This window comes from Plodia interpunctella, chromosome 14, assembly GCF_027563975.2.
Source record: "Plodia interpunctella isolate USDA-ARS_2022_Savannah chromosome 14, ilPloInte3.2, whole genome shotgun sequence".
NCBI classification, from domain to species: domain Eukaryota; kingdom Metazoa; phylum Arthropoda; class Insecta; order Lepidoptera; family Pyralidae; genus Plodia; species Plodia interpunctella.
In genome coordinates this window covers 7,621,545-7,646,329 of record NC_071307.1, presented here as the reverse complement: position 1 = coordinate 7,646,329, position 24,785 = coordinate 7,621,545, and the positions used below count along the sequence as shown (strand labels likewise).

General features: G+C 33.6%; 3 protein-coding genes across 4 annotated transcripts in view; 2 read left to right on the top strand and 1 right to left on the bottom strand.

Moving 5' to 3' along the window:
- Window positions 1–461: 461 nt before the first annotated feature.
- Window positions 462–3,013, bottom strand: LOC128675277 (uncharacterized). The gene is made up of 2 exons (XM_053754581.1): window positions 2,856–3,013; window positions 462–2,765 (listed from the first exon to the last, which is right to left on the bottom strand). Exons 1-2 carry the CDS (start codon window positions 2,883–2,885, stop codon window positions 2,289–2,291), a joined length of 507 nt encoding a protein of 168 aa, XP_053610556.1. The 5' UTR covers window positions 2,886–3,013; the 3' UTR covers window positions 462–2,288.
- Window positions 3,014–3,167: 154 nt separating this feature from the next.
- On the top strand, window positions 3,168–9,221 carry LOC128675275 (sperm flagellar protein 2-like). Its single transcript, XM_053754578.2, has 2 exons — window positions 3,168–6,585; window positions 7,024–9,221. The coding sequence occupies exons 1-2, from the start codon at window positions 3,284–3,286 to the stop codon at window positions 9,056–9,058; spliced, it is 5,337 nt and encodes a 1,778-aa protein (XP_053610553.1). The 5' UTR covers window positions 3,168–3,283; the 3' UTR covers window positions 9,059–9,221.
- Window positions 9,222–10,413: 1,192 nt separating this feature from the next.
- The window catches only part of LOC128675663 (beta-1,4-N-acetylgalactosaminyltransferase bre-4-like), a 127,653-nt gene continuing 113,281 nt past the window's right edge, over window positions 10,414–24,785 (top strand). For both annotated transcript variants that reach the window (XM_053755220.1, XM_053755219.1), the window contains exon 1: window positions 10,414–10,681. The gene's annotated coding sequence lies outside the window, so the exon portion shown is untranslated. The remainder of the gene's footprint in view (window positions 10,682–24,785) is intronic.

The following is a 24,785-nucleotide window of genomic DNA, read 5'->3' as shown; positions in this document are numbered from 1 at the left end:
TTTTGTGTTTAATTGAAAACCATGGTAAAAGAAAAAAAATACATGAATTTGTATTTAAAAAATCGTAGGCTAATCATTTTGCGACAATAATTTAAAACTTTGCAGTTTCACACTGACAGTTCGACAGGAATCCTAGGATCAAAGATTAATGAGATAATACAAAAAGATGCACAACTTAACGTAAGAGCCTTGCCCCGTAGCTTAGCCGTGTCGTTTAGTTTTTATATTAACGTGCGTTGACGTACATCAAAACTTCATACAATTTCTCAGTTGTTGGATAAGTAGACCATACCACATTCAAACTGTCGATTATGGCGTCAATGTTTGCGTCTATCTTACTCAAGCACAATGCGGTTGTTCATACGTTGTCGGTAGTGTTCGACCTGTGGTATATTAGATGATGATGATATTAGATGATACTAATATCATTTAAGGATTATAAACATTTAAAAATCAAAAAGTAATAAATCAAAGCAATATTTATTTCAAATATTTGTTATTAAATAAGACAAAAAAAAATAACAAAATATGTTAACAAACATATGTACCAATGGCTAAGTCACAAAGTCAAGTTAACAGTGGTATCAAAAGATATGGGTTGCTTGTCTTTCATTAACCAAATCTGAAAAATATGCATAATGCTTTTGAGATCCATTTACAGTCTTTGTCAATACAATATGTAACACATTTAAAAAAAAAAAAAAAGGATTTTTATAAGTATGAGTGGTAGTTGAAAATTACTTTATACTGTATCTGTGGTAATGTTGGCTGCCTGTCCACTCTTATAACGGAACACATGTATTACAAATACTGCTTATTTTCATCTTTATTCAACATAAATAATTTCTATCAAAAACTCAACAACAAAATCAAATAATAAATGTAAATAAAGATCTATTCATTAAAGCAAGTTCATGCATACAAATCAAATATTAATATTGAATAATCAACTTATTTACTTTACACTATGCATGAAGTTTTAAAATTTCAACTTATATAAACAAAAAATACTATACATATATACCATGGACATAAGAATTTTCTTAACTAATACTATAATGATGTATTCTTGCAATAATTATGTGTGACGAGTATATTATTAAAGATAGAATTTATTAAAGTATCTACTAATCAATATATTAGTAGAACACTAGAATAAATTAAGTACACAACAGCTAAATTAAGCATTTGTGACTTAGACACAACAAAATTTGTTCTTAACAACACTTAGGTGGTACTTAGGTAACCATAGACATAAAACGCTAACATCCATCAAACAATTATAGTTACAGATTCACAAATTAATTATGTTTGTACCCATTGCAATTTTGAGCAATTTGCTTAATTAAATGATGAAATGAAGTAGAATTTATGTAATGAGTGATACACATGCAAAATTAATTTATACAAATCTAATGATTTTTTTCTTTAATAAATTTCCATTACACACTAACAATATATCGTTACAATTGCAGTTATGGAGTGGGTAGGTATTACACAACCATTATAATTTAGGAAGGATCGACTTTATGATTTGGCAGCAGTCTGTCGGTAAGGGATGTCGAGGGCCAAAGGATTGTATATAAATATTATTGTTTATTTTGACCGTGTCGTCAGCATAAGGTGTAAGGTGGGTACAATGGTGCTTGCTGCCAGTTGCACCACTGTTATAAAGTTATAAATATGAAAATATTTATTATCTTTATTGAGGGACAGTTTGATTCTACAAACATATTTTGATGTAGAATCATAGGGCAAATGGTAGATGTTCATGTAGTATGTATTCATGGATATCCATGTGGGAATATAACTGGCAAAAAAATATGATCAGATCATACAAAGGCCTGACGCTTCAGACATTTACCAAATACCAGCCAAAAAGTCTTGAGTCTATTATCCTGTTGAAAATCTGCATTCATTTTATTTCTTTGTTTCTCTTACTACAAAGATGAGAAAAAAAATGATGGCTATAGGTTTTCAAAAAATATTTGCAAAACTTTTGCTCCATAAAAGCAAATTGAAGTTATAATATCATTCAAACATTATTTACAGAGAGTAAAATCCAATTTGAAACAATTTGTGAATGACATTGTAGTAACTATAGTTAATAATTTAAATACTTATGGGAATACGCAAATCATAAGAGTAAGAGAGCCAGCTCTCAATGATACAAAGTCTGTATACATTTTCAACATTCATTAAATTACTTGAATACTACAGCTACACCTTATCACACACATGGTGTGACAACACAAATTTAAGAGTGGTGTGTGTGCTCAACTTTAGTGTCATTCATCAACCTGTAATTTCTGGATTCGAGTTGACACACAGTCCATTTCTGGTGAGATCTCTGGATTGCATTGAGGCTCTACAGTAAGGTTAAGGTTTTCTAGAGACTGGCAGCGCTTTGCCGGGCTTTTAGTGTAATCGTGCGCCATGTAGCCACTTGTGGATGGTTCCAACAAACTATTTTTATAATCACAAGCTGCATCGCTCACCTCACTACCGACTACATCGGAGTTCTCACTCTTAGTTCTATGCCTAACTGGCAAAACATACGGGCAAAGTCTGTTTTTATTTGTGGCCCGTTTCATACAATACCCCACGGTGACGTTCGAGACGTAGCGCGTGTTGAAGCGCATTACTCCGTAATTGGCTCTTGATTCACGCAAGTATTCTCGGCGAGCTTCAGTAATGGCACTCAGCATTCCCAAATCGTGTAAGGCCTTATCCAAGTTGTCCAGATTCATGTGATGATGAGATTTCTACAACGTAATAAACATTTATCACACCGTATAGACATATATCATTATTGTAGGTTATCTACACTGCAAGTATTATAGATATATACGTACGCTTTTTTCAAATTCATTGCATTTCATCATGGATTAGATTTAGACGAAATTCTCAAACATGCATAAAAAATTGTGAAAATAAACACCACAAAAAGTCATAATAACGAATGACAATAATAGTTTTTTTTTTAAATTAGCGTTGGGTTGGGCCCCGGTTATCATATAATCCAATCCGCTGATCCAAGTGCGAGGTGCGAGATAGAGATAGGTACTCTTTGCAAAAATAGGGTCCGTGGCTAGGTAACATCGAGAGAACGAACGGGTGACACGAACCTTTGTGGCGTATATATATTCAAAAAATTTAACAAAAAAGTTTTCGAAAAATTTTCTAATCAAAATGACGTAGTCAATCATTGGCAATGTAATTTATCTTGTTATTTGTGTTGTTTTAGAGCATTTTCCATTAAATATCTATATTTTCGTTAATCATGGCTGAAGTATTAAAAGAATGGTTAACTGAAAGATTACAAAGACCTATCAAATGGACTCCCGAGGAATTTGGTAATATGATGAAGGACGGGTATATCATATCTAATGTTCTTCTAAGTTACAATATAATAAATGAAGAAAAATTCTTTTTAATACGCTCAAGTATTAATTCTGAAGAAATAAAAAATAACTGGATACATTTAAGGGAGTGGTTAAAAGAATTGCAAGTACATTTAAGTGATCCAGACTTGCAAAGTATTATGGAAGGAAAAGCATCAATGCTGCTTCGTTTATTTTATATATTGTTTTTACATTTAGATAAAAAGGATCGCACTGATTTTATTAAACGGGAACGCAAAATGATGTCAAGTTTAGTAGATAAACTGGGAAATAGATTTACAGTTGAAAGAGTCCACGAAGAAGACGAATCTTTTGTAGATGATTTATCTAAGCCATTGTTAGATGAAAAGCAGTTTATAGAATGGCAAAGAAAAAAATCTGAAAAGGTCAAAGACACATATGATTACATAAGGCATAAGTATTCAAAAATGATAGACAAAATTGAAGAGTCGAAAATAAAGATGAAATATATATCTCCAACACTAAAAATAACATCGAAAGAAAAAACAGAAATGGATATATTTTCAAAGAAACATCCCTGCGAATTTAAAGGCTACACATACGAAGAGTTGTTGGAATTGGATCAAAAAGCATTAGAAAGGAAAAGGTCCATAGTAGACACACAATGGGCAAAAAATTATATGGATAATTTATTTACCAAAATACATAAGCGGTCTGAATCGGAAGAATTTCATAAACAAGTGCGGAATGACCTTACCAATTCCTTGTGGGATCTTTCCATGGCCGAAGAAGAAGAAAAACTTGATACCGAACTTGCGAAAAAAGTAATGAAATTATCACAATTTGAAAAACAAATGTGCACACAACTTATGGAAACAAAACAACAGGCACGTAATTTATTTCAAAATAGAGCTCACGCAGAATTACAGTTTGCTGAACAAAGAGATCAGCAGTTTAATCAATATTTAGATACCGTGAAAGAACAAATTCATTTAGAGATTGTAGAGATAGATTTTGAAAAACAAAGACAAAATATGTTGCATAGGAAATTATATGCTGAGAAAATGAAAAGAAAAAGACAGCACTACTATGAAATATGTTATGAGACTGTACTGTCCATCATTGATTACGCTACAAAATATGCCTATTTCAAAAAATTGCTCGAAGATGATATACCTGACCATTTTATTCATGAATGGAAAAATTTATATTACAAACAACAACCTATTTTCGATATATACCTTCCCACCGAAGATTTATTAAAAGAACAAAACTTAGAAGAAGAAGTGGTACCAGAAGAGGAGGAAATAGTAAGGCTAGAGTTAGATAGACAAAATGCACTAAATGAAACTGAATTCATGGAGTATCATAACTATGCCTATCCTTGGACATTAGATTTGCTTATACCTAATTTTGATCCTGAGTCAGAGGAAAGAAAATATGAATATTTAGGAACCAGGGTACTTGGACATGTAGTGTATACTTTACTTGAGATAAAATATCCATATCCTCCTGCAAAATTACCGGCTGATTTACCTGACTTTCCAGTAAAAGCACTGTTACGCGATCTTCCAGATAAGTCGATGGTCAGCGCCATGCAAACATTATTGGATTTTAAGAAAGTGCATGTAACTCGTTTAGAAGCTGCTATATACTATTGCTTAAAACGATTTAAAACAGAATTGGTTGGCTGCACAGACATTGAATTATCATTTGATAAGTTTGGAGTACTTGCTCAAACAGAAGAGGATAAAGAACTCATTAGAAAGATTAAAGCTGAAGATGACATGGCTAATAAAGCTAGTGAATTAATAGTTGGACCTGTGATTGCATCTCCTCCAAATACAAAACAAACTCAGACACCTAAAACTTTACCAGAAGAAGAAATTGTCTTATCTACTGCTGCAGAATTAGGGAGGTATACATATGAAGCATTAGGTTCCGGAGAACCTTTGACTGATCATTTAATAGCTGCAATGTTAGTTGAATATCTGAAAGAAATTCAAAATATTGATGGTTTTGTTATTGTTAACTATCCTAATTCATATCGCGAGGCACAAATATTGGAAGAAACTTTTTCCGGTCGTGAACCTCCTGATGAATCAAAGGTAGATGATAGGGACGATATTTATTTAGAAGAAAGTATTAAAAGGCACAGAAAAAAGGAAAAAGATCAATATAAAGAGATAAGAGTTTCAAAACTTGTTAACGATCCCCATATAAAAAAATCTGACAAACCATTTGAAAGCTATTTTACATGTTATATCAAGCTTAAACTGACAGAAGATATTCTTCAAGAACTTGTTATATGGGACCTTACCGAGGAAAATTCCGAATTAATTGATCGATTTTACGCTGTATTAGGTTTAAATTACAGCATGTATTATGAGATTATAGATAAAGAATTCTTAGCTCAAATTTGCAAATACATAATTGGAGATTACACAATGCCATTAAAGTCATGTGACAAACTATTTGGAGAAAATGTACTAAGTGAACTGGAGTTTCCATCGACAGATGATAAAAGGACTAAGACCAAAATAGTAAAGCCAGAAGTTAATGATTTGAAATCTAAAGATAAACTCAGACGTGGTTCTAAAAGCAAAAGTTCCATGGATAACCAGACAGATCTTTATAAACTTCCTAGTTCACCTGATGCTGCGACTGATACAGATACCGTTGTATTAATGGAAGAACTGACAGGGGAAGAAAACGAGTCTCAATCTTATGTAAGTTTAGAAGAAATAAAGCTTTTAGCTGGTGAAGAGGATTGGGAATACGGCAATATTCCGATTTCAGAAATAATCGGTGTGGCGTTGGCCACTTGTTGGGAAGAAATAGAAAAGTCATATGTTCATGACATGCAGCAGTTGTTTTTAGCTAAACGACTGCAAATGAACTGTTTGATACCTTACGCTAGATTTATAAAAGATAAAATGGAGCAGATAATTACTTTACCTTCTTTTAAACAAGATTTAGTTTCTGCCTTCCAAAAAGAGTACAATGATTTTGAAAATGATTGGCGCGATATAAATTTAGCCAAAAATGAGTGGCATTGCAGAGTGAAAGAATTACAACACAAACTTTATACAATTTGTGATGAACGAAAATTAAGAGCACAACAGCAGAGACAAGCACTGATCTGTGAAAATTGGGCGATGGAAGAACTTACCACGATGGTAAACACGTTCATATCGTGCATGCAAGCTGAACTGAATCGGTAAGCTTTTGCCGAAAACCTCCAACCATTCATTTAATCTATGTCTATGTTTAGGAAATATTTGTTGTAACAATTATTATAATTAGAATGGGCTACCACGAAACATACGCAGCACGTTATCAATGTCTACATGCTATCTCTTTTTCCTATATTTTGTATATATCGTGTAAAAAAAGAGAGAACGTGTGAACACAATGAAGTGCTACGTACCTATTTTATATTTTAGCTCGCTAGGCAACTAATAGCTGTGCCGAAAGCAATAATATCGTCTGTACCGCAACACAAACTGCATATATGTATCACTCAGAACTGTGTACAGGAGGGATGTATATATAAATTATACATCCTGGAATATATTAAAATATCCACAATGGATTGATATGAATCGTGCAGTACCATTGTAATTTTAATTTTATAAATTTTAATTTATTTTTACAGATCAATTTTAACATTCCAAACTCTACATGATTTCTACTATGCAATGATTAAACGAATGCCGCCTAATGACAGACTAAGTTCGAAAGATCTGACGAAGATACAAAGAGAGGTCGAAGATGCTACTGGTGCCAAGAAAGGAACTGAAGATAAAGTGTTCAAACAGTTAAAGAATGCTTTTCAAGAACTTCAGCTAAAAAATATTGAGATAGATTACAGCAACAATCCTTTCAATTTAGTGATTGAAAATAATGTAAAATTTGCACTAAAAGTAATTAAAGATATAAATGACTCTTACAGATCTTTAATAAGCCGAGAATACAGCGAGATTGCTAAAATAGTACCAGTACCAAAACGAAAGGATGACAACACTTCAGAAGAATCGGTTAATGCAGAAGAAGTGTTTAAACAAAATGCATTAAAATGTATCGAAGAATGGACAGTAGGCATAAATGGTGAAATGTTCAGGGCAAGTTTACGAATGTTAGCTCTTCAGTACAAATGTTATCATGACATGAAGTTATTTAGTGATCACATTTACAAGACTTTCATGGACGTTCAAGCTAGTATAGATACATATTATTTGAACGAAATCAAATCTGTAGATCGTCTTTGCAAATATTTACAGATGGCAGTTGAAAATGGTAGGAGAATACAAGAAACTCTCATCCTAGAACATGATACGTTTGTTATAGATCCTAATCTTTTACAATTTCCGCCACCTGAACCACCACCTGAGAAACCAGAGTCACTTGAAATTGTTCATGATTTTGAGTTCAAAATAGGACAGCTTGCTAGACTACGGTCCCAATTCCAAATAGTTGCTCCGTCAGGAAAAATAATGCAGAAACATTTCATTTACTTATTGCAAGACTTTTTCATTTTTGGCAAAGAATCGTGTGAAGGATCGGCGTTTCCGGAAGCTTGGAAGCGCATTGATCCAGAACAAATACCTAAGTTCGTCTATAATCTATATGGTGAGACGGTTTATGTTGACTGGAGAGATTTTCTTATTTATTGCTTGAATATTCGATTTCCTACTATTGAAGAATTACTTGAATTACGCAAGAGATTCAGATGTGAGGATTTAGAATCTACAGAAGTAATTTCTAGAGACGATTACCTTAAGGAAGAACTGTGGTTTGAACAATATTTTGATCCTGAAGATAAACAAGCAATGCTGCGAAAACATTTAATCAAACAATTCTTGTTCGAACTATTTGAAACATCCTTTGATATGATAAACTATCCCGCTTTTCTTTTAGCTTTTTGTAAGAGCCATGATACTTTTGAAGGTTTTGCTAATGCGTTGGCCATGGCGGTGGGTAAAAAAATCTGTTTTTCTTTGCAAGAATGCGAAGAGGTTATAACTGAGTTAATTAAACTTAAAAAATATAAAGACGCTTGCCTGGCATGCGCTCTTAAATGTACCAACCAGTTTTTGGAGAAAGTTCTAACTAATGTTATCAATACATGTGAAGGTACTAGTATTATAGAATTACCATATGAACCTGTAGCTGAATTGGACAAGAAAGGTAAAAAATCAAAAGCAGGTATGTCAAAAACAAAGAGTACTCTGAGCGCAAGAGTGCCAAAAACGCAAAAGTCTATGGCAAACCAGAGTAAAACTGCGCAGTCTGCTACTAACGTGAACACCACGTACATATGCCGACCGTGTGAGGCTGAGGCTGAAGTAATAGAGGAAAAGCCTCCAGAAAAAGAGGAGCTTGAAGAGGAACATAAAAATGAGCCCCAAGAGGATCCTAATTTAGTGTATGCAGTATCTCAAGAAGTGATATGGAATGTGTTACGGGCATGTCTGCCATGGCATTTTGAATTATTCCCGGAAGCAAAGATGACTCCTTATGTGGAATATGTAACAGATGCTATGAAACGATTGCAAGCTGACACAGATAATGGGGACATCTATATTAGTAAATTTACAAACGATCCAAATGTGTGCAAAATGTTACACAAAGTCAAGAAATTTACAATCTTGGATATTGCAGAGGAAGCTCGTAACATTTTTTTCCGTTAATTAGCTACTTTACATCATAAAAACTTCAAAACCTTTTTTTGGTGTCTTCATCTAAGGTGTCTTCATTTAAGCCGATTGCTTTGCTTTTTATGAAACATTCCTTTCCCCCCTTATTGTAAATTAGGGGCGTAGTTATTGTTATTATGTTGATATTAATTAAAGATCCTACATATAAAATGTCATTATCATAATCCTTACATATCCTCATCCTTACATATAATAAAACAAAGTCATGTCTGTCTGTTCGCGATAAACACAAAAACTACTGCACGGATTTTCATGCGGTTTTCACCAATAGAGTGTTTCCTGGAGGAAGGTTTAGCGGTATACTTTTTTTTTACCCGTTTTTACCCGAGCGAAGTCGAAACGGGCCGTTAGTATTATAACACGTGGTGACTGTCGCTGCAAATACTGTGTCTATTGATAGTTCTTTTTATTGCCACGGGTCTTTCTATCTACATATAATTCTGTTGTTTTTGCATTTTAAATATAGTTAGCAGGAAGGGTTAAATGGTCTGTGACAAGAAGTAATGTGTTATAGCTTGTGATACATGTTAAGAAATAAACCATAAACATACATGCATAATTAAAAAAAAAATACGGGGGTCTCGGAACACGAGTCCAACTCGCACTTGACAAAATACCTAAAATAGTGTTGTTTTGTTTGAAATGAAATGTTAAGTGTTTAAGTGTTGTCTTACTTGAAAAGAAACGTTGTTAAATGTTGCCTGTTCGGGGGCAAGCTTTCCTCGTAAGCATGGGAAAGTAAAGTACGTAAAATGCCACATACATGTGAACGGCCTATAGGACGGGTTGTTTTTCATTGCGTCCTCGGACGAAAATATAAAAAGTTTTTTTTATAAAGTCGTACTAATCTCTTCATTACAGAAAAAAAACATAGTTACCTATTAACAATTTTTAATTTTTAAACTTAGATACATTAAAAAATTAGCTGTAAAGGTGTTGTGGTCGTATTGTACGGGTATTTATTTTTAATTCCACAAATGTTGTGCCAAATCTAGTATATGTGTCATTTGCTTCAAAGAAATCGCTTTAGCTAAATATTTTTTCTATATTCTGTAGCCCTTGAAACATAACTTGTTAATTTCTTTATTAGTAGTAACTCGGCCCGGCTTCGCGCGGTGTAGTAGGTTTTGTATCCGTAAACCTTCGTTAATAAATTTTCTAAATAACAGTGAAATCTGCATCAAAATCCGTTGCGTGTTTTAAAAGAAGAAAGCTTAGAAATTGATAGAAGCAACGGCCGATTTTTTTTATACTATGTAGTGATAAAAAAAAACTGGGAAAAATTCGCTTACGTAAGGCAACACAAACAACTTTCGCTGAAATGTCAGTTTTGCATTGCGGTTTGCGGCAGATGGTGATCGCATTACACTTGTTTTTCGTATTTTCTTAAAATTCCGCACTTTCACTATATTATTATAAATAAATTGTGCAATAAATTACCTAATTGGGCGGCCCTTACCTGTTGCATCTGAGAATTGGATGCAAATGCGTAATTATGAGATAAAGTGTGTTTTTACATAGATACTTGTTTTTGTGTGCAAATTGTTCCTGATTTTGGCGATTTTATAATTAATCTACGGCGTATGGATTAAAAAGGTATGTTTTTGTTTATTTAATTTAGTTTCTATGTATTCCCAAATTGCGTTCTCGTGGTGCTTAAAGCGTTTATAGTTTACCTCATTCTAAATATAGAAATAATGTATCTTGCAATTAGTTGGTGTGCGATTTTTTAATGAATTCCGTTATAAATTACACGATATGTAGACTGCAGAACATATTTTAAGAAAGTTTACTTTGTTCCCAAACTATATCTATTTCGATATATATAATAAATTATTAGCATGATGATCATGAGTGAAACATACCTAATATGTAAGTTAAATTATTTATAATTTTTTATAATTATATATTTATAAACAATAATTTAGTTTTAGGATGTAATGAATCTTTTGACATTAAAAGAATGAGTGAAAACTTAGTATTTTGACAGGTGTAACTTCTTTATGAACGTGGTGTAGTAGGAGGATAAGTAAATATTTACCATTCATATTTGGTTCAGAGATAAGTGTAAGATAACATTGCTAGTTCTATACCATTTTCGGTGTGCGTATTTGAACAGATCTTTTATTTTACAGGTACTAAGCATATAAGGCTATCATACACTGATTTCAGCAGCATGTGTATATTTTGTAAGCAAATAAATCAATATTGAAGTTCAAAATGCAGAAAAAAAAATCAATATTAGAATGAAATATCAATTTCAGTATTTTTTTATATCACCTGTTTAAGCGTCACTCTGCTGGGCAAAGGTTTCCACTTTTGTCTTCCATATAATTAGGTCTAAATTGAAATATTTAATATCATATTTAATTTATGTTGGGTTATATTATCATCTGTTGACCAGTTGACAGTTTTACATTTTAAAATAAAATATTTGTATCATAATATTTTTGGAACTAATACAATATTGATTCTATTTAGATATTTTACCTAATCACACAGATGCATAATATTTGGCTCAAATTTCAGCAGGTACCTGCTCTAAAAAATAGTATCTATTGATTATAATGAGATTTTGTCATTGATTTATATAAAGCAAGCTTGAACTAATAAAGTACATACATATAAAATATTGATCGTTCAATGAAACTTACTTTGGTGAATTTTAGCTTTGTAAGTTGAATTCTCCATATCTATAATAAAACTATTAATTTACTAAAGCGAAGATTTAATAAATGTAATATTGCAAGTGTATATCTATTCTCACCATATATACAAATTCAAGGTATACAATTTTAATATTCTTCCACACTGATTGTTATAGGTTTGGTAAGGAAGGAGATTAAAGTGATATGGTCCCTGTATAGACTGGACTGATCACCCGTCTGGTGCTTGCACTGGCCCAGTCCCCAAAGGCAAAGAATAGTATAAGGTCGAATTTTTGCCTACTTTTATGAGAGAACTTTGGACTCATCACCTCTCTCATGCCTCAACAGGAATCGAATATGATGATGAAGTAACCAGTTTTCAGAATACTGGGTGAAATAGTCTCAGGATGGGAGCACCTACTTGGTGCCTGCACTGGTGTTTCCAATCAGTAAATAATTTGTACATAACGATGTAAATAGCTCTTAGTATTAATTAGCATTAGTAATTTTCTCAGGAAGCCAAACCTCAGTAAAAGCTAGTTAGATAGGATAAAAATATTTTTTTATACAGAGGATATACACAACAATTAAATCAAATCTTTAATATTTATTATTGGAAGTACAAATAAATATTATGCATAAAAATATAACTAAATGATCTATGAGTAAACAAAGCATTAATAAATATATACGCGTCGACTTAACAAAAAACAGAGGAGCTGGGTTTTTTTTTGTCTTTCAAGTTAAACTGTTAACATATGCAACCCACTCTTAAACATATAAATTGTCAATTAAAAATTTCTTTTTAGTATGTTGACTGACCAGTTGACCTCTAAAATGAACTGCATCACTTATCTGTTCAATCATAATCAATGTATTTTATTTTCATGAATTTTAAATTTTCTTAACCAATAATTAGTATATCTTGTACCTATTAGATTTAATTGATGTAGGACTTATTTTCGCGCAATAAAGTTATTACAAACAAACAAATAATAGTCTATGAATGTAACAATTGTCACACACGGCATTTTCGGTACTGATTGTAGCTAATCGTAGTGCACTATTTGTTTTTTCTTGCGTTGGGTTAACGCTCATATCAAAACCAGCAATGAACTTCTATTAAGTGTTGAGTTTTCTAAATCTCTGTAGTGTCCATTAAACCGTCGAAGTTCACCGGTTTCGACGTACATTGCTTCATTATCCTTAGGATAATTAAAAAGTTCACATACAAACTTACGCAATAAACATAATTTAATTAAAAAATATTTTTTTTTACATTTACAACGGATTTCCCGGCTTAGTGTTCAGCTTGTCCATTGAAACAAAGGTCTCTTCCAGCTGCTTATCACCTGGAAGAGCCCTTCCTTGTCCATGTACATTTCTTTTTCTATCTTTGTTCGACGATATTGTGAAGATCCGAATCTGCTGATTGGTTGTTGTAGAAATACTCACCAATTACTTTGCTTTTTACAGTTCCAAACCCCGACCAGATTCCTTTGACCAAGAAGCGTTCCACAAGCATTCCCGTCCGAAAATTCCTCACCTTTTCCCGTAGAAGAAATCTTTAGCAGCTTAAATTAGTATGGGTTACAAGCATAGGTGTCTATACGTCTTGGTTTTCGTGCTGTCTTGTGTAGTTACGTTTAGCATGTATTTATATGTACTGGAGCGTTTTAGCGGGAAATCTTTGACGTTTGTATTTGGCAGTCTTTTAACTCATTAAAATTGTTGCTTTTCTATGATAATGTTGTGTTTTCTTAAATTTTCCATTGTGATCTTATGCGCTAAGCCAACCAATCACAAAACTTTGATTGAAAACCAATCAATGTTAGTTATTGATTTGACAATCTGTTTCACTGCTCAGCCGCGAACAAATCTTTTGACAACTTGCTGGCTCATTAGAATAAGTTAAAATACCTAAGTTATACTTAATAGAATAAGTTTAAGCAAGTATTAATTTGACCTTTTTTGGGGCATTCGATTCTCACGAAACAAAAGTTCATGAAGGCTGGTCGTACTGAGATACAGGCCTTGCTTAGTTCAGGTACCAGTCTCTCGCAATTTTTAAAATAACGATAATAAAAAAAATTAAATCATCTCATAATTTCATCAATTTTCTCCTTTATTTTCGATGGTTTTAAACAAATTCACAATCCGAAAAGTTTAATTGATTTATGCGTTGGATTGAGATTTCGGATTTGATCAGGAACCGGTTAAAAATATTGGAGAAAATTGATGATTTTTTTGCGATTGAGCATGAGAATCGGTCACATGTTTCTCGAAAGAACTTTCCCCGAATTTGGAAATTTAACATTACCTTACTTAATTATAAAAATATAATTACACTTCCATAAAATGAGTTAACTTGTTAATCATTTCCAGGGAAAGTTAAACAGATAAAGTTTAATTATCAAGCTGCGCCGACGCGCAGCTTGACGCTTGCCTCGCTGTGTTAGGATAACAACTTTGTCAATTTAAATATTTATAGGTTGTTATCTTCAGCTACGGGAAAATCTATTCATTTAGATGTTTATGACATACTGGACTGAAAGAAAAAGGTTGGGCGATTGGGACCGTGTTTCCAGTGTACAAAACCAGTAAAGTGTGATTTAAACTGCACCGAAGCGAGGGTTCCGTATTTTTTTTTCTTACGGAAGTATATAACCTATACCTATTTGCTTATGGTTTTCAGTTTTGTTCCTTAATATGCCTTATACGATGCTTCTTGCTAAGTTTTATGATATGATGGCAATATTAAGTACTCTAAAGTTAGACCCGAGTATTTAATATTATTTTGAACATGATACCTTTACTTGATTGCGAAAAATAAAACGACATTGACAGATGGACAACGAATTGGTAGGTACGGGTCCCTAAAATTACAGAATTGATTTATATCGAGATCGTAAAGCGTAGCAACGAGGTGTTTTATGGATATTTACGCCGAGGTTGAAATAATGATTTTGACGAACTCCGATTTTCGTTTCGATTGCGAGAGAAATCTCAATTCATTTTTGTTATATTTTATTTCAACTTACAATTCCTTGCTTCAATTAGCTCCGACAAATACCTATACCTATGTAAATTAGATTTTCCTCCAATTGTATGTGAGTGGACCACTAATATCTTACTTTGTGGACAATATTTTGACATATGCTATAACAAAACATAATAATTAACAAAACAACATTATCTGTAAATACAAATGTTGTTTTGTAAATTAATATTGTAAAATAATACAAGAAAAAGTAAACTTCCCTCCGCGCCAATATTGTTTAACTTTTTAATGCGTGACATAGCAATGTTATTAATACTTATTATGTCAAATCACATTTTACAAGAGTTTTTTTTTTTAGAATTTGAATGCTAATTGTAAAATGCTACATTATTGTAAAGGCTTATGTATTATGGTAGACATTATTAAAGCAATACCTAACGGGTAATAAATAATAATGTTATAATGTTGAAATCGATAACAGCATTCGCTAGTTATTTCCAATCGTAAATAGCAAATTAAGTCAGTTTTTCATGTTTCAATAAACCGTTTGGACGTGAACACAGAACAGTCGTGTTACTGGATAATTATGTTGTATTTCAGTTGGCCATAAATAATGACATAATTACTTTAAATGGATTTATTTTTAATGTCTTTAGTTTGAATTGTAATTCGTGAACAAAATATTTATTTGAACACATAATGTGTATCTTTATCTGATTTTAAGTTATTTTTTATGACGGAGTCCTAAAATCTATATACTTCATGAAAATATAGGAGTTCTTTTGTACGGAATTTTAATTCTCATTTACATAAAAAGTTTTTGCAAAAAATTTTTACATAACAATGGCTATATGCTAGTACCTACTTTACACAACGTTTAGGTATTATTTAGCTAACATATCCTCTAAAATTGTAATGCGAAAGTTTGTGAGGATGTTGTGTGTATGTATGTTTGTTACGAAAAATCTACTAGTGGGATTGTTATGTAATTTGGTACACGGGTAGAATATAACGTGGAATAACACATAACTTTTTATCCCGAAATTCCCGAATACCTAAGGCTCGGTGTTCAGCTAGTACCTAAAATGGTATAGGTAGGTATGTACATAGATTATTATGATTTTTTCCACAAATTATAATGTTAAAACTATCAAATTAGAAACGGACCACTAAAACAAATTGTTCACAATGGACGAGAATTAACCCATGAAAGTACTATTGTTAATTTATCGAAAATGACCTTGTTCTTAATAAGTGTGCAAATACGTTTGGACACGACCGCAGATATATAAATCTGTGGACAGGACTATATTTTCATTTTTATTACGAATGTTCGTTACCGTCGTACAGTCAACTGCAGATCAACCTGTCCAAAATCATTGCGAATTCGCCCCTATTACCATGGTATATATTTCATGAAGGATAACTTGCCATGCGGTTGACGTACCTCGTGAAACGTTTAGTCTATAGTAAATAATGCGTAATACTAAACGTACATATTGGCAAGTTCGCTATTGCACTTGCGCGTGGTTATTAGAATAAGATTAAAAAAATTATCTGCACACTTAGAGAAAATTAAAACTTGCGTTTAGTTTACGATATAGCGATGTTTGGTTATTGTATCGGAAACGCGAAGACGTGCGGGAAAACTTACAAAATTGTGATTAAAAATCTTTATATGAAAACGGGTCGCGATTTGGAACCTTACCGTGTACCTATTACGAACCAAAAATCACCTCAATCGAATGCTCAGTATTGACGTGAATGAAGGATAAATACAATTTCACATTTTATAATACTATTAGTATGGATTTACTAGTTATAGTAGTAGTACATAATCAATAACACATCAACTAGTCATTATAATACGCTGATATCTGTAATTAACTGTACATAATATTACGCTAGTACTAAGTATAATACAGCTGTGTGGAGCCAGCCCAGTTTCTAATACATTTAAATGAACGCTCGAAAACAATCGTGTCATTAATCATCTACTGAATGAGAAATATCATGGAAATATCGGACAAAGGTGCAATTTACACAAACGATTCGTCACTTTGCCGATTGACTGAAATATTTTTAGTCTGTGTTTTTGCATTTTATTTCCTTCTGTAAAATAAACTTAACCAAATACGTTTAGTCTTCGGCCCCGATGCAAAAAGATTTGTATCTTTATTTCTATCTGTGCCATTGTATCTCCCAAATCGACGACAGAAAATCAGAAACCTTCAACTATACATGACTTCGTCATATTTTCCATTTAGTTCATACAAGAAAGGGAAATGCTTATTACATAAGAAAAAACGAGACAGCGCTAAAATGTTTTGTCCCTCATCGCGTGTTAGGCCCAATCTAACACATTGTATGAGATTGACCGGCTGTATGGAAATTTTCTATCTCGTTTGGTTACACTCGTCCGTCGTCTATAAACTTTCCTTGGTCTTTGATCCAATGAATGAAATGAATGAAATGCAAGTCATTAATGCGCATAAAATTAAAATACATTCCTGGCATGTTTGCGTGTCATTGTGCACGATTTCTGTTGTTGGTGACCTCTGGAATTGACCAGAATCAGAATTAATTATCCATATTTTTAAACCAGCACTCCACCTATATTTTCTTAGTATGTATGGATATAATTATAGATTATATCTCCTCCTCATGACATCACAGCTCCGAACACAACCGGAAACACGCGTGGGCGAGAGAGAGAGAATCAAAATTGAGGTTAATATTCACTTCTGACAAAGTATATTTAAAAAATCTCACTAAGACATCTGTATTAGTAGTTTGTCAGCATTTCGTGTCTGTTGTGACCTAGCTCATGTTAACACAATTATCGGACAGCAAATTGTATTAACAACAACGTGGCTCAAACATTATAAGAGTTATTTTTATATACGCCTTTAGACTGTTGAAATTTTTGCTTCAATATCTACTCGATGTTTAAACTGAACAATAATTGTTAGACGTCACTTACGTTTTGTTATTACCGTACAGTTAAAGGATGTACTATGCCACCAACACTGAAATTCAAAATCCAGTTGTTATAATCAATCTTCAATGTATAAAAGTATCCTTGGACTCTTATCTGTAGTGCCCAACCTAATGCGGTCCCAATTTAATACTTTACTAGCCATTTGAATAACACCATAGAATTGATCATAGTACAGTACAGTCAGGTGCACGTCACAATGAGACTATATCACTGCAACAGAGGCGAATTGGCAATCAACATATAGGCATACCCATGTGTGTACTGTACACTGTACAAAAGCGAAGCCAAGTGGTCCGATTTATCGGATTAGTGGGATTAGACAGCGGACGATTATGGCGGTGTTTTCTGATAACGGATTAGGTTATATTACTGGACCAACATGCTCAACTCTTTAGTATGTAACTAGCGGCCCGTCTCGGCTTTGCTCGGGTAAAAAATATAATAAATTATACCCCTAAACCTTCCTCAGGTCACCTCGAAATCGTATTATCTTACTAATGCTATAAATGTGAAAGTTTGTTACTCTTCCAAGCAAAATCTCCTGGACCGTTTGTTATGGAATTTGGTACACGGGTAGATCATAACGTAGAATAACACATATAATCATTTGATTTGACCATGCGCGTCTTCGACCCTAAACTATCCTTTTTCTTCATGTGAATAATCGAGATTGATTAACGCCAGTCCCATCAAGAATTTAATATTCCGTAGTAGTGCTGTTGCAATCAGTTTGCGGTTTACGACATAAACTTGACAGCCAAGGTTATGAACCTTAAAGGAGTATAATACTTACGTACATTTACGCAAGAAGCAGAAACATCATTGAAAAGCTGATGACCATCACAGCTGATGTCTACCACTTTACGTTTACTGTTGTGCATGCGCTTACTTGCTACTAGATGGCGGTAGGTAATCGTAACATTATGTCAAATGGCTTTCAGGTGATATCAAAATCGGACCAGCGTTTGCAATAACACACTAGATAAGAAAGAAAGTTGATGTTATACATCCTCAAAAACTTATATAGGTAGTAAGAAAATATATGTAGTATCATTATAGTTGAAGTAATAATTGAAATATGAGGCACTCCGGCATTGCGGATGGATTTATGTCATAAATTCTGCCGACGGCCTCCATAAATATGTATGCCCCCTCAGCGCAGGACACGGGTCCTTCTAATCAATCGGAAAGGGTTCGGATCCGCTCCATCACGGATATCCGGATTTTTCCATGCCCCCGCTATAAAGGTCAATAAATCTAATTCCTTTGATCTCACAGGGAATATTTCGAGTATTTCTATTTGTAAGTCTACGATTTTTCTTTTGTCCATAATTTCATAAAGTACTTTTATCGAAATTCGGAGCATTTTTTTGTACTTATTCTGTCTTTTATTTTTGAAGATCACCGTCGTAATTTTTTTCGACTGTCTTTCTGCTACATTGAGGATAGATCCTGTATTTCATGGTGATAGAATTTGACCCTTCATTACTTCAAACGTCTGACACGTTTTGATGACCAGATCAATTGAAGCAGATAATGGTGCATGACACCATCTTCCTTCAAATTACAGAAAACTTGAAAAACCTTTTTTGTGGGATTTGAATCTTCGACCTCATTCATAAGACTACTTGGAGGCCACGGAGTCGGTTAACTCTAACTGACAATGAACTTAGACTTTTTATATTATTCTTTTTATCCATTCTAGTGTATTTTAAGCTCGTTTATTTTTTGCTGTAGTATATGGTTTTAAGGTTGTAAATTTTTTAGACGGTTACAACATTTTAGACATTCATTATGACGCCGCCACTATACATTCATCATTAAATACCCGGGTTATTTTTTGTTGATCTTGGACATTCTGAAACATTTAAAAAAGTATTTATTACGTCTCCAATAGGGAATAAATAGGTAAGAATGGAGTCTGAAAAATGTGTGGGAATAAACTTACGTGCGAAAACACAATATAGAACTTGGTTATTCTAAGGTTATGTCAAAATTGTCTCACAAAATTGTCTTGAAATCCGAGTTTTCTTTTTTTTATTTATAAATAGCCAAGATTTTCACAAATACTTTTTTATATAAATGGCCAGGATTTCAGCTGTAACTTTCAACAGGGTGGCTTGGAAATGGACATTGCAGATATATCACGTGATAAGCATTCCTTCAGCCTGAAAAATGTTATGGAAAATCGTAGTATTGTAAAATGACATATTTTTAGAATCTTTGTACCAAAAACTTTTCTTTTAAATGTAGTAAACTTAATTGTTAATTCTCTGTACATTCTCATTCCCAGTACATAAAATGTTCTCTGATCGATACAAAACTTTGTAATTCCTAGAATTTTTTCTCACGGTTTCGATCAGTACTGTGAATTCAGATATGAAGACGATGAATATTACTCCGGACATGGTGCACAACAGATGCTAAAGAATTTGCAGAGCCGACCCCAAATTACGGGCAATGGCTTGGACTGATGATCATGTCCCAACTCTTCCATCTGAACGGTTTCACGGTTTCTTCCTCAGCCGTTGAGCTATTGCGCCCAGCGATTGCTTTCTAATATTTTCACCACTTCGCACTGTCGTCGGCATCCCTAGTTATCAGAGCATGAACACGCGTATCATCCAGACGCCTGAGCCAGCACATTTTGGGTGACCATTTTGAGATAGCAACTCTGGCCTGAATTTGTCGCTATGACAGGGACGCGGAAGGAGCCCGTGAATAAATGTTTACGTTTTCAGTGTGTCTCCGTGTTTTCATTAGATAAAAATTGTGTTGAATAAATATTATTTGCCTGTGAAGTACGTTTTAGATGCAAATAAGATTTTCTTGCAGATTCCGCTTGTTTTTCTGAATCCTTTTAATTCAATCCTTTAAAACATAGTTTATTTTTATCTAAGATGAATTATATTATCATTAATTTAAAATTAATGAATTATTAAGTAAAATTTGTGGTGCGTTTTAAAGAAAGTGTTGTCAAACTCATGTAAAAATAACGCTGTGATATGATAAATAAAAAATATTCACTTTATTGATTTATTGATAGTCTGAACTGTGTGAGTGAGCTGTTACGTCAGAAAAAACAATCGGCGCTCGGTTTTAATATAGGGCTCCAACAAATGCTTCGCTTTCCAATAGGGTACCACAGTCAAAACAGTTTGAAGACCGATCTAGATCTAAAGAGAGTTATAGATAGAAATTACAGACGTCTTTTGCAGTAGATTGGTAGACATTCCACTGTGACATAAATGCGGTAACAATTCGCAACCTCCGCACGTCAGATGCCGTCTTCCGCGCGATGACGTCATGCCTGTAATGTCTCACACGGTGTCCTAGGTGAGCGACAAAAGTGGCCACTCAGCGAAACGCGTAGCATCGTTGTACATCGTCGGAACTCCTAATAAAATCATGATGACGAACATGTTGTTGTTTAAATGGACACTGGCATAGTTCGTATGTAGCACGCCAGAATTGGCGTCATATCACAGTGTATTTAAAAACATATTGAGCTACCCTACTCGGCTGACCACAGCTGACTCTCGACCCTAGTCAGAAGGCAACTTCAACAGGGAAAAGAAAATGGGTCATGGGAAAATGAAAACAATCGGATTTCAACAGGGAAAAGAAAATGGGTGTACATGTACACTATAGTATATTTATTGTGCGTATACTGTCGATGTAATGATTGATGCGTGTAAAGCCTCGTATCGTGTGTAGCCTTTAAGCCGCGTCGCTCACCTAGGACGAACAATTGCTATGCAATACATGTCTCTAGACGTCTCACATTTGGCTCCATTTCTCAGTAACTTATTATAATTTCAAACCACGACAAATTCACAGACTTTCAATATGTAGTACAAGTAGCAGAGCGCGAAAGATATTGTTATTTGACAATGATAATTAATTAAGATTTATTATTCCGTGACTTTGACTATAACTTGGATCTAATCTATTTGAACACAGGACAACAAAGTTTTGATTTTTTTCTGATTAATCCAGTTCTATTTTAGGTGTGTCAATATTATATATAGAAGATCATTTATTTTCAATTCATCATCGTCGACATCGAGTGTGTTATTGCTAATACTGGTGTCAGATTTTATTCAAGTCGCCTAAAGGCGTCTGACATGACTTTTACGAAATGGTAGTTTTTTTGTAAAAGTAAAATGTGTTTGAAGCTGGTTTAGAATTAATCAGTTTCGAATGTGGTCGAAGGGAACATAGTATTGTAAGGTTATAATTTTTCTCCAGATTTTTTAAAATAAATGGTGTGCGTACATTTCTAGATTAAAACCGAAATAATAAAAAGTAAATTTTAATTGAAGTACTACTTTATTTAGTTATTTATCGCCTTTTAGAAGGCATAATGGAATATGGTCGTAAAGGTTATAACAACAAAAAATTTATACATAGTTTCGAATGAATTTTAATCATGTAGGTACCTACTTAGTTCCATTGGCTTATTGTGTGCTTTAGATTTATTGTTATGACGTCACATCCTTTAAGCTCTCTTGACCAACCGATCTTGATTAACTTTTGATCCCTATTCAGACGGCGGGGCGTGCCAAATAATAATCCAACCCATTTCATCCCTCAAGGACCGACCATAACAGAACTATATTACTTTCTAAGTATACATTAGGTAGGTGCCCGACAAGATTTCGTCATTTTTATGAATATTATCCCAGTGATAATGTTGTCCAGGTATACTATACAGCGCACAGGCATCGTTTACTTTTAATTCTGTGATACAGCGGTTTCGTAATATATGAAAATTAGGCTATAGGCATTGGAGTGACTTATTGAGTGTTTAGGTTATAAGAGTGTCATGCCTAATTAGACATTGATGGTTGGGCAATCTGCTTCTAAATTCAATAACAAAGCAAATAATTTATTAATTAAGTAACAAATTTCTGCAGTGTTGCAGCACGCTGCAATTGAAGTTATTTATTTCTCTTGCATAATTGTCATAGATTTATTAGTATTTATACCACGTAAATAATATTTCTTGTATTCACTAACACAGACAAGTTCACTGACGTTTTAATACTTCTTACATAATGTAGATTTAGGTGCAAAACAAATCGATTTTCCATGTTCCTGTCCCTCTTTCTATAAGTAGATTATTAAATCAAGTGGTTTCGGTTTTTATTTATTTATATTATAGTTTAATTACTAAAATACACAAACCGATTGTCTGAAAATTTAATTGACGATTTCTAAACGATCAAAATTAACTAAATAAGACGTTTTCCTTGATCTAGACTTGACTAATAGTTCTTAGCTAATAGATTGACGTCAGACGTTATTGATTATTGTAATAAATATCCAAGGAAATTTGAAGCAGCTGGCTATTTTTTACACGTTCGTGTCGAATCTAAATAGGAACTTATCGCTGTGAGTAATAAAATGTCGGTAAAAATCTTGCAATTCTGTTTAGTGTATTTCTGAGACACCTAACCTAAAAGTGAACGAGTGAAAGTGCGAATAATAATTAAGAATTTCCTTGAAATTTAGGCCTAGTAGGCACGCTCCAATGCTGCTTATAATTGTATTAACAATATTTCCATTGAAACACCATATTTTTTTACCCCTGTAGGAAGTAGTAGGAAGTTAATTTAACCGCGTTACTACCGCCTCGGCCGATAGCACTACCGGCAAATATTGTTTTACTATAGAATATTATAGTAATTCTAGAAACATGCATGAACTAGCATGAAATCATCTCATGGAACGAGTCTGGGCCAATTGCGAGCAGTACGTATATAGAGATTATGAAATACCTTGACGACCTCGGTGGCGCAGTGGTAAAGTTCTTGCCACTGGATCGAGAGGTCCCAGGTTCAATCCCCGGTCGGGTCATGATGGAAAATGATCTTTTTCTGATTGGCCCGGGTCTTGGATGTTTATCTATATATATGTATTTGTTATAAAACATACTATCGTTGAGTTAGTATCCCATAACACAAGTCTCGAACTTACTTTGGGGCTAGCTCAATCTGTGTGATTTGTCCTAATATATTTATTTACAACCGATAAAATTATCATGACAATGTGAAGGCGAAACGAAAACTATAACATTTGTGATTGACCGTCTAATCATTATTCCGGGGGGTTGCCAAAGAATAACTAATAGTACGAACATACAGACAGTTGGCTCTTAGAAAAATGTCACGTGATATCGGAACTTGTCGCGTGGCACCAACGTCGATATTCCGTTGGAGTAGCTGTTTGAAGCGTATTTGACGGCGCTTAGGGTTGCCATTCTTCGAAACAATTGTAAATCCAGAATTGCATACTACTGTTATTATTAATAATGTGAAAATTTGTTTATTCGTCCTTCCATCACGTTAAAATGGAGCATTGGAATGAGGTGATTTTTGGTGGGGAGATAGTTGAAGAGCTGAAGAATGGTAAAGGATACTTTTCCCCGGGGAAAAGTGGACAAAGACTAGTATTGAATTATTATACCCATTGTGGGGTAGACTCCATAAGTGACGCCGCGCCGACTTGGTACCCTCCATTGAATTTATCGATACTCTTCTTCACCACCGCTCAACAACGGTAAATCTTAACAGTTCTATCTGCGTCGATTAGCGCCCTTTGTGATGAAATTACTTAATTGTGTCTCAAATCTAAGATACGCCCTTTTGTGGCCTCCTTTATTACTGGAATGATGAATTAATTCGGGGAACATATAAGCACGATATAGATATCGTGTTGAACATCAAAGCTAATTCTAACCAGATTAAGTAACCTCTGTGATAAATTGGTGCGAACGTATGTATACCTACAGTACTTTAAATCGCCTAAAACTTACATTTGTTAATTGGCGTCTTTTAAGAAAAGGCAGCGGTGAAGTTTGTCGCTCCGCTTCTTCATCCTATGGATAACAGTAAATTAGAAGCAAAACGCTAAAAAAACATGACTAAAGACCTAATTGTCTTAAATGCGTGAAACAGACTCTTTATTCATTTCGTAAATCTTTAGATACATATAATAAAACTTTAAGTAGGCTATGTCTGTACATGTACGTGATATTAATGAAAA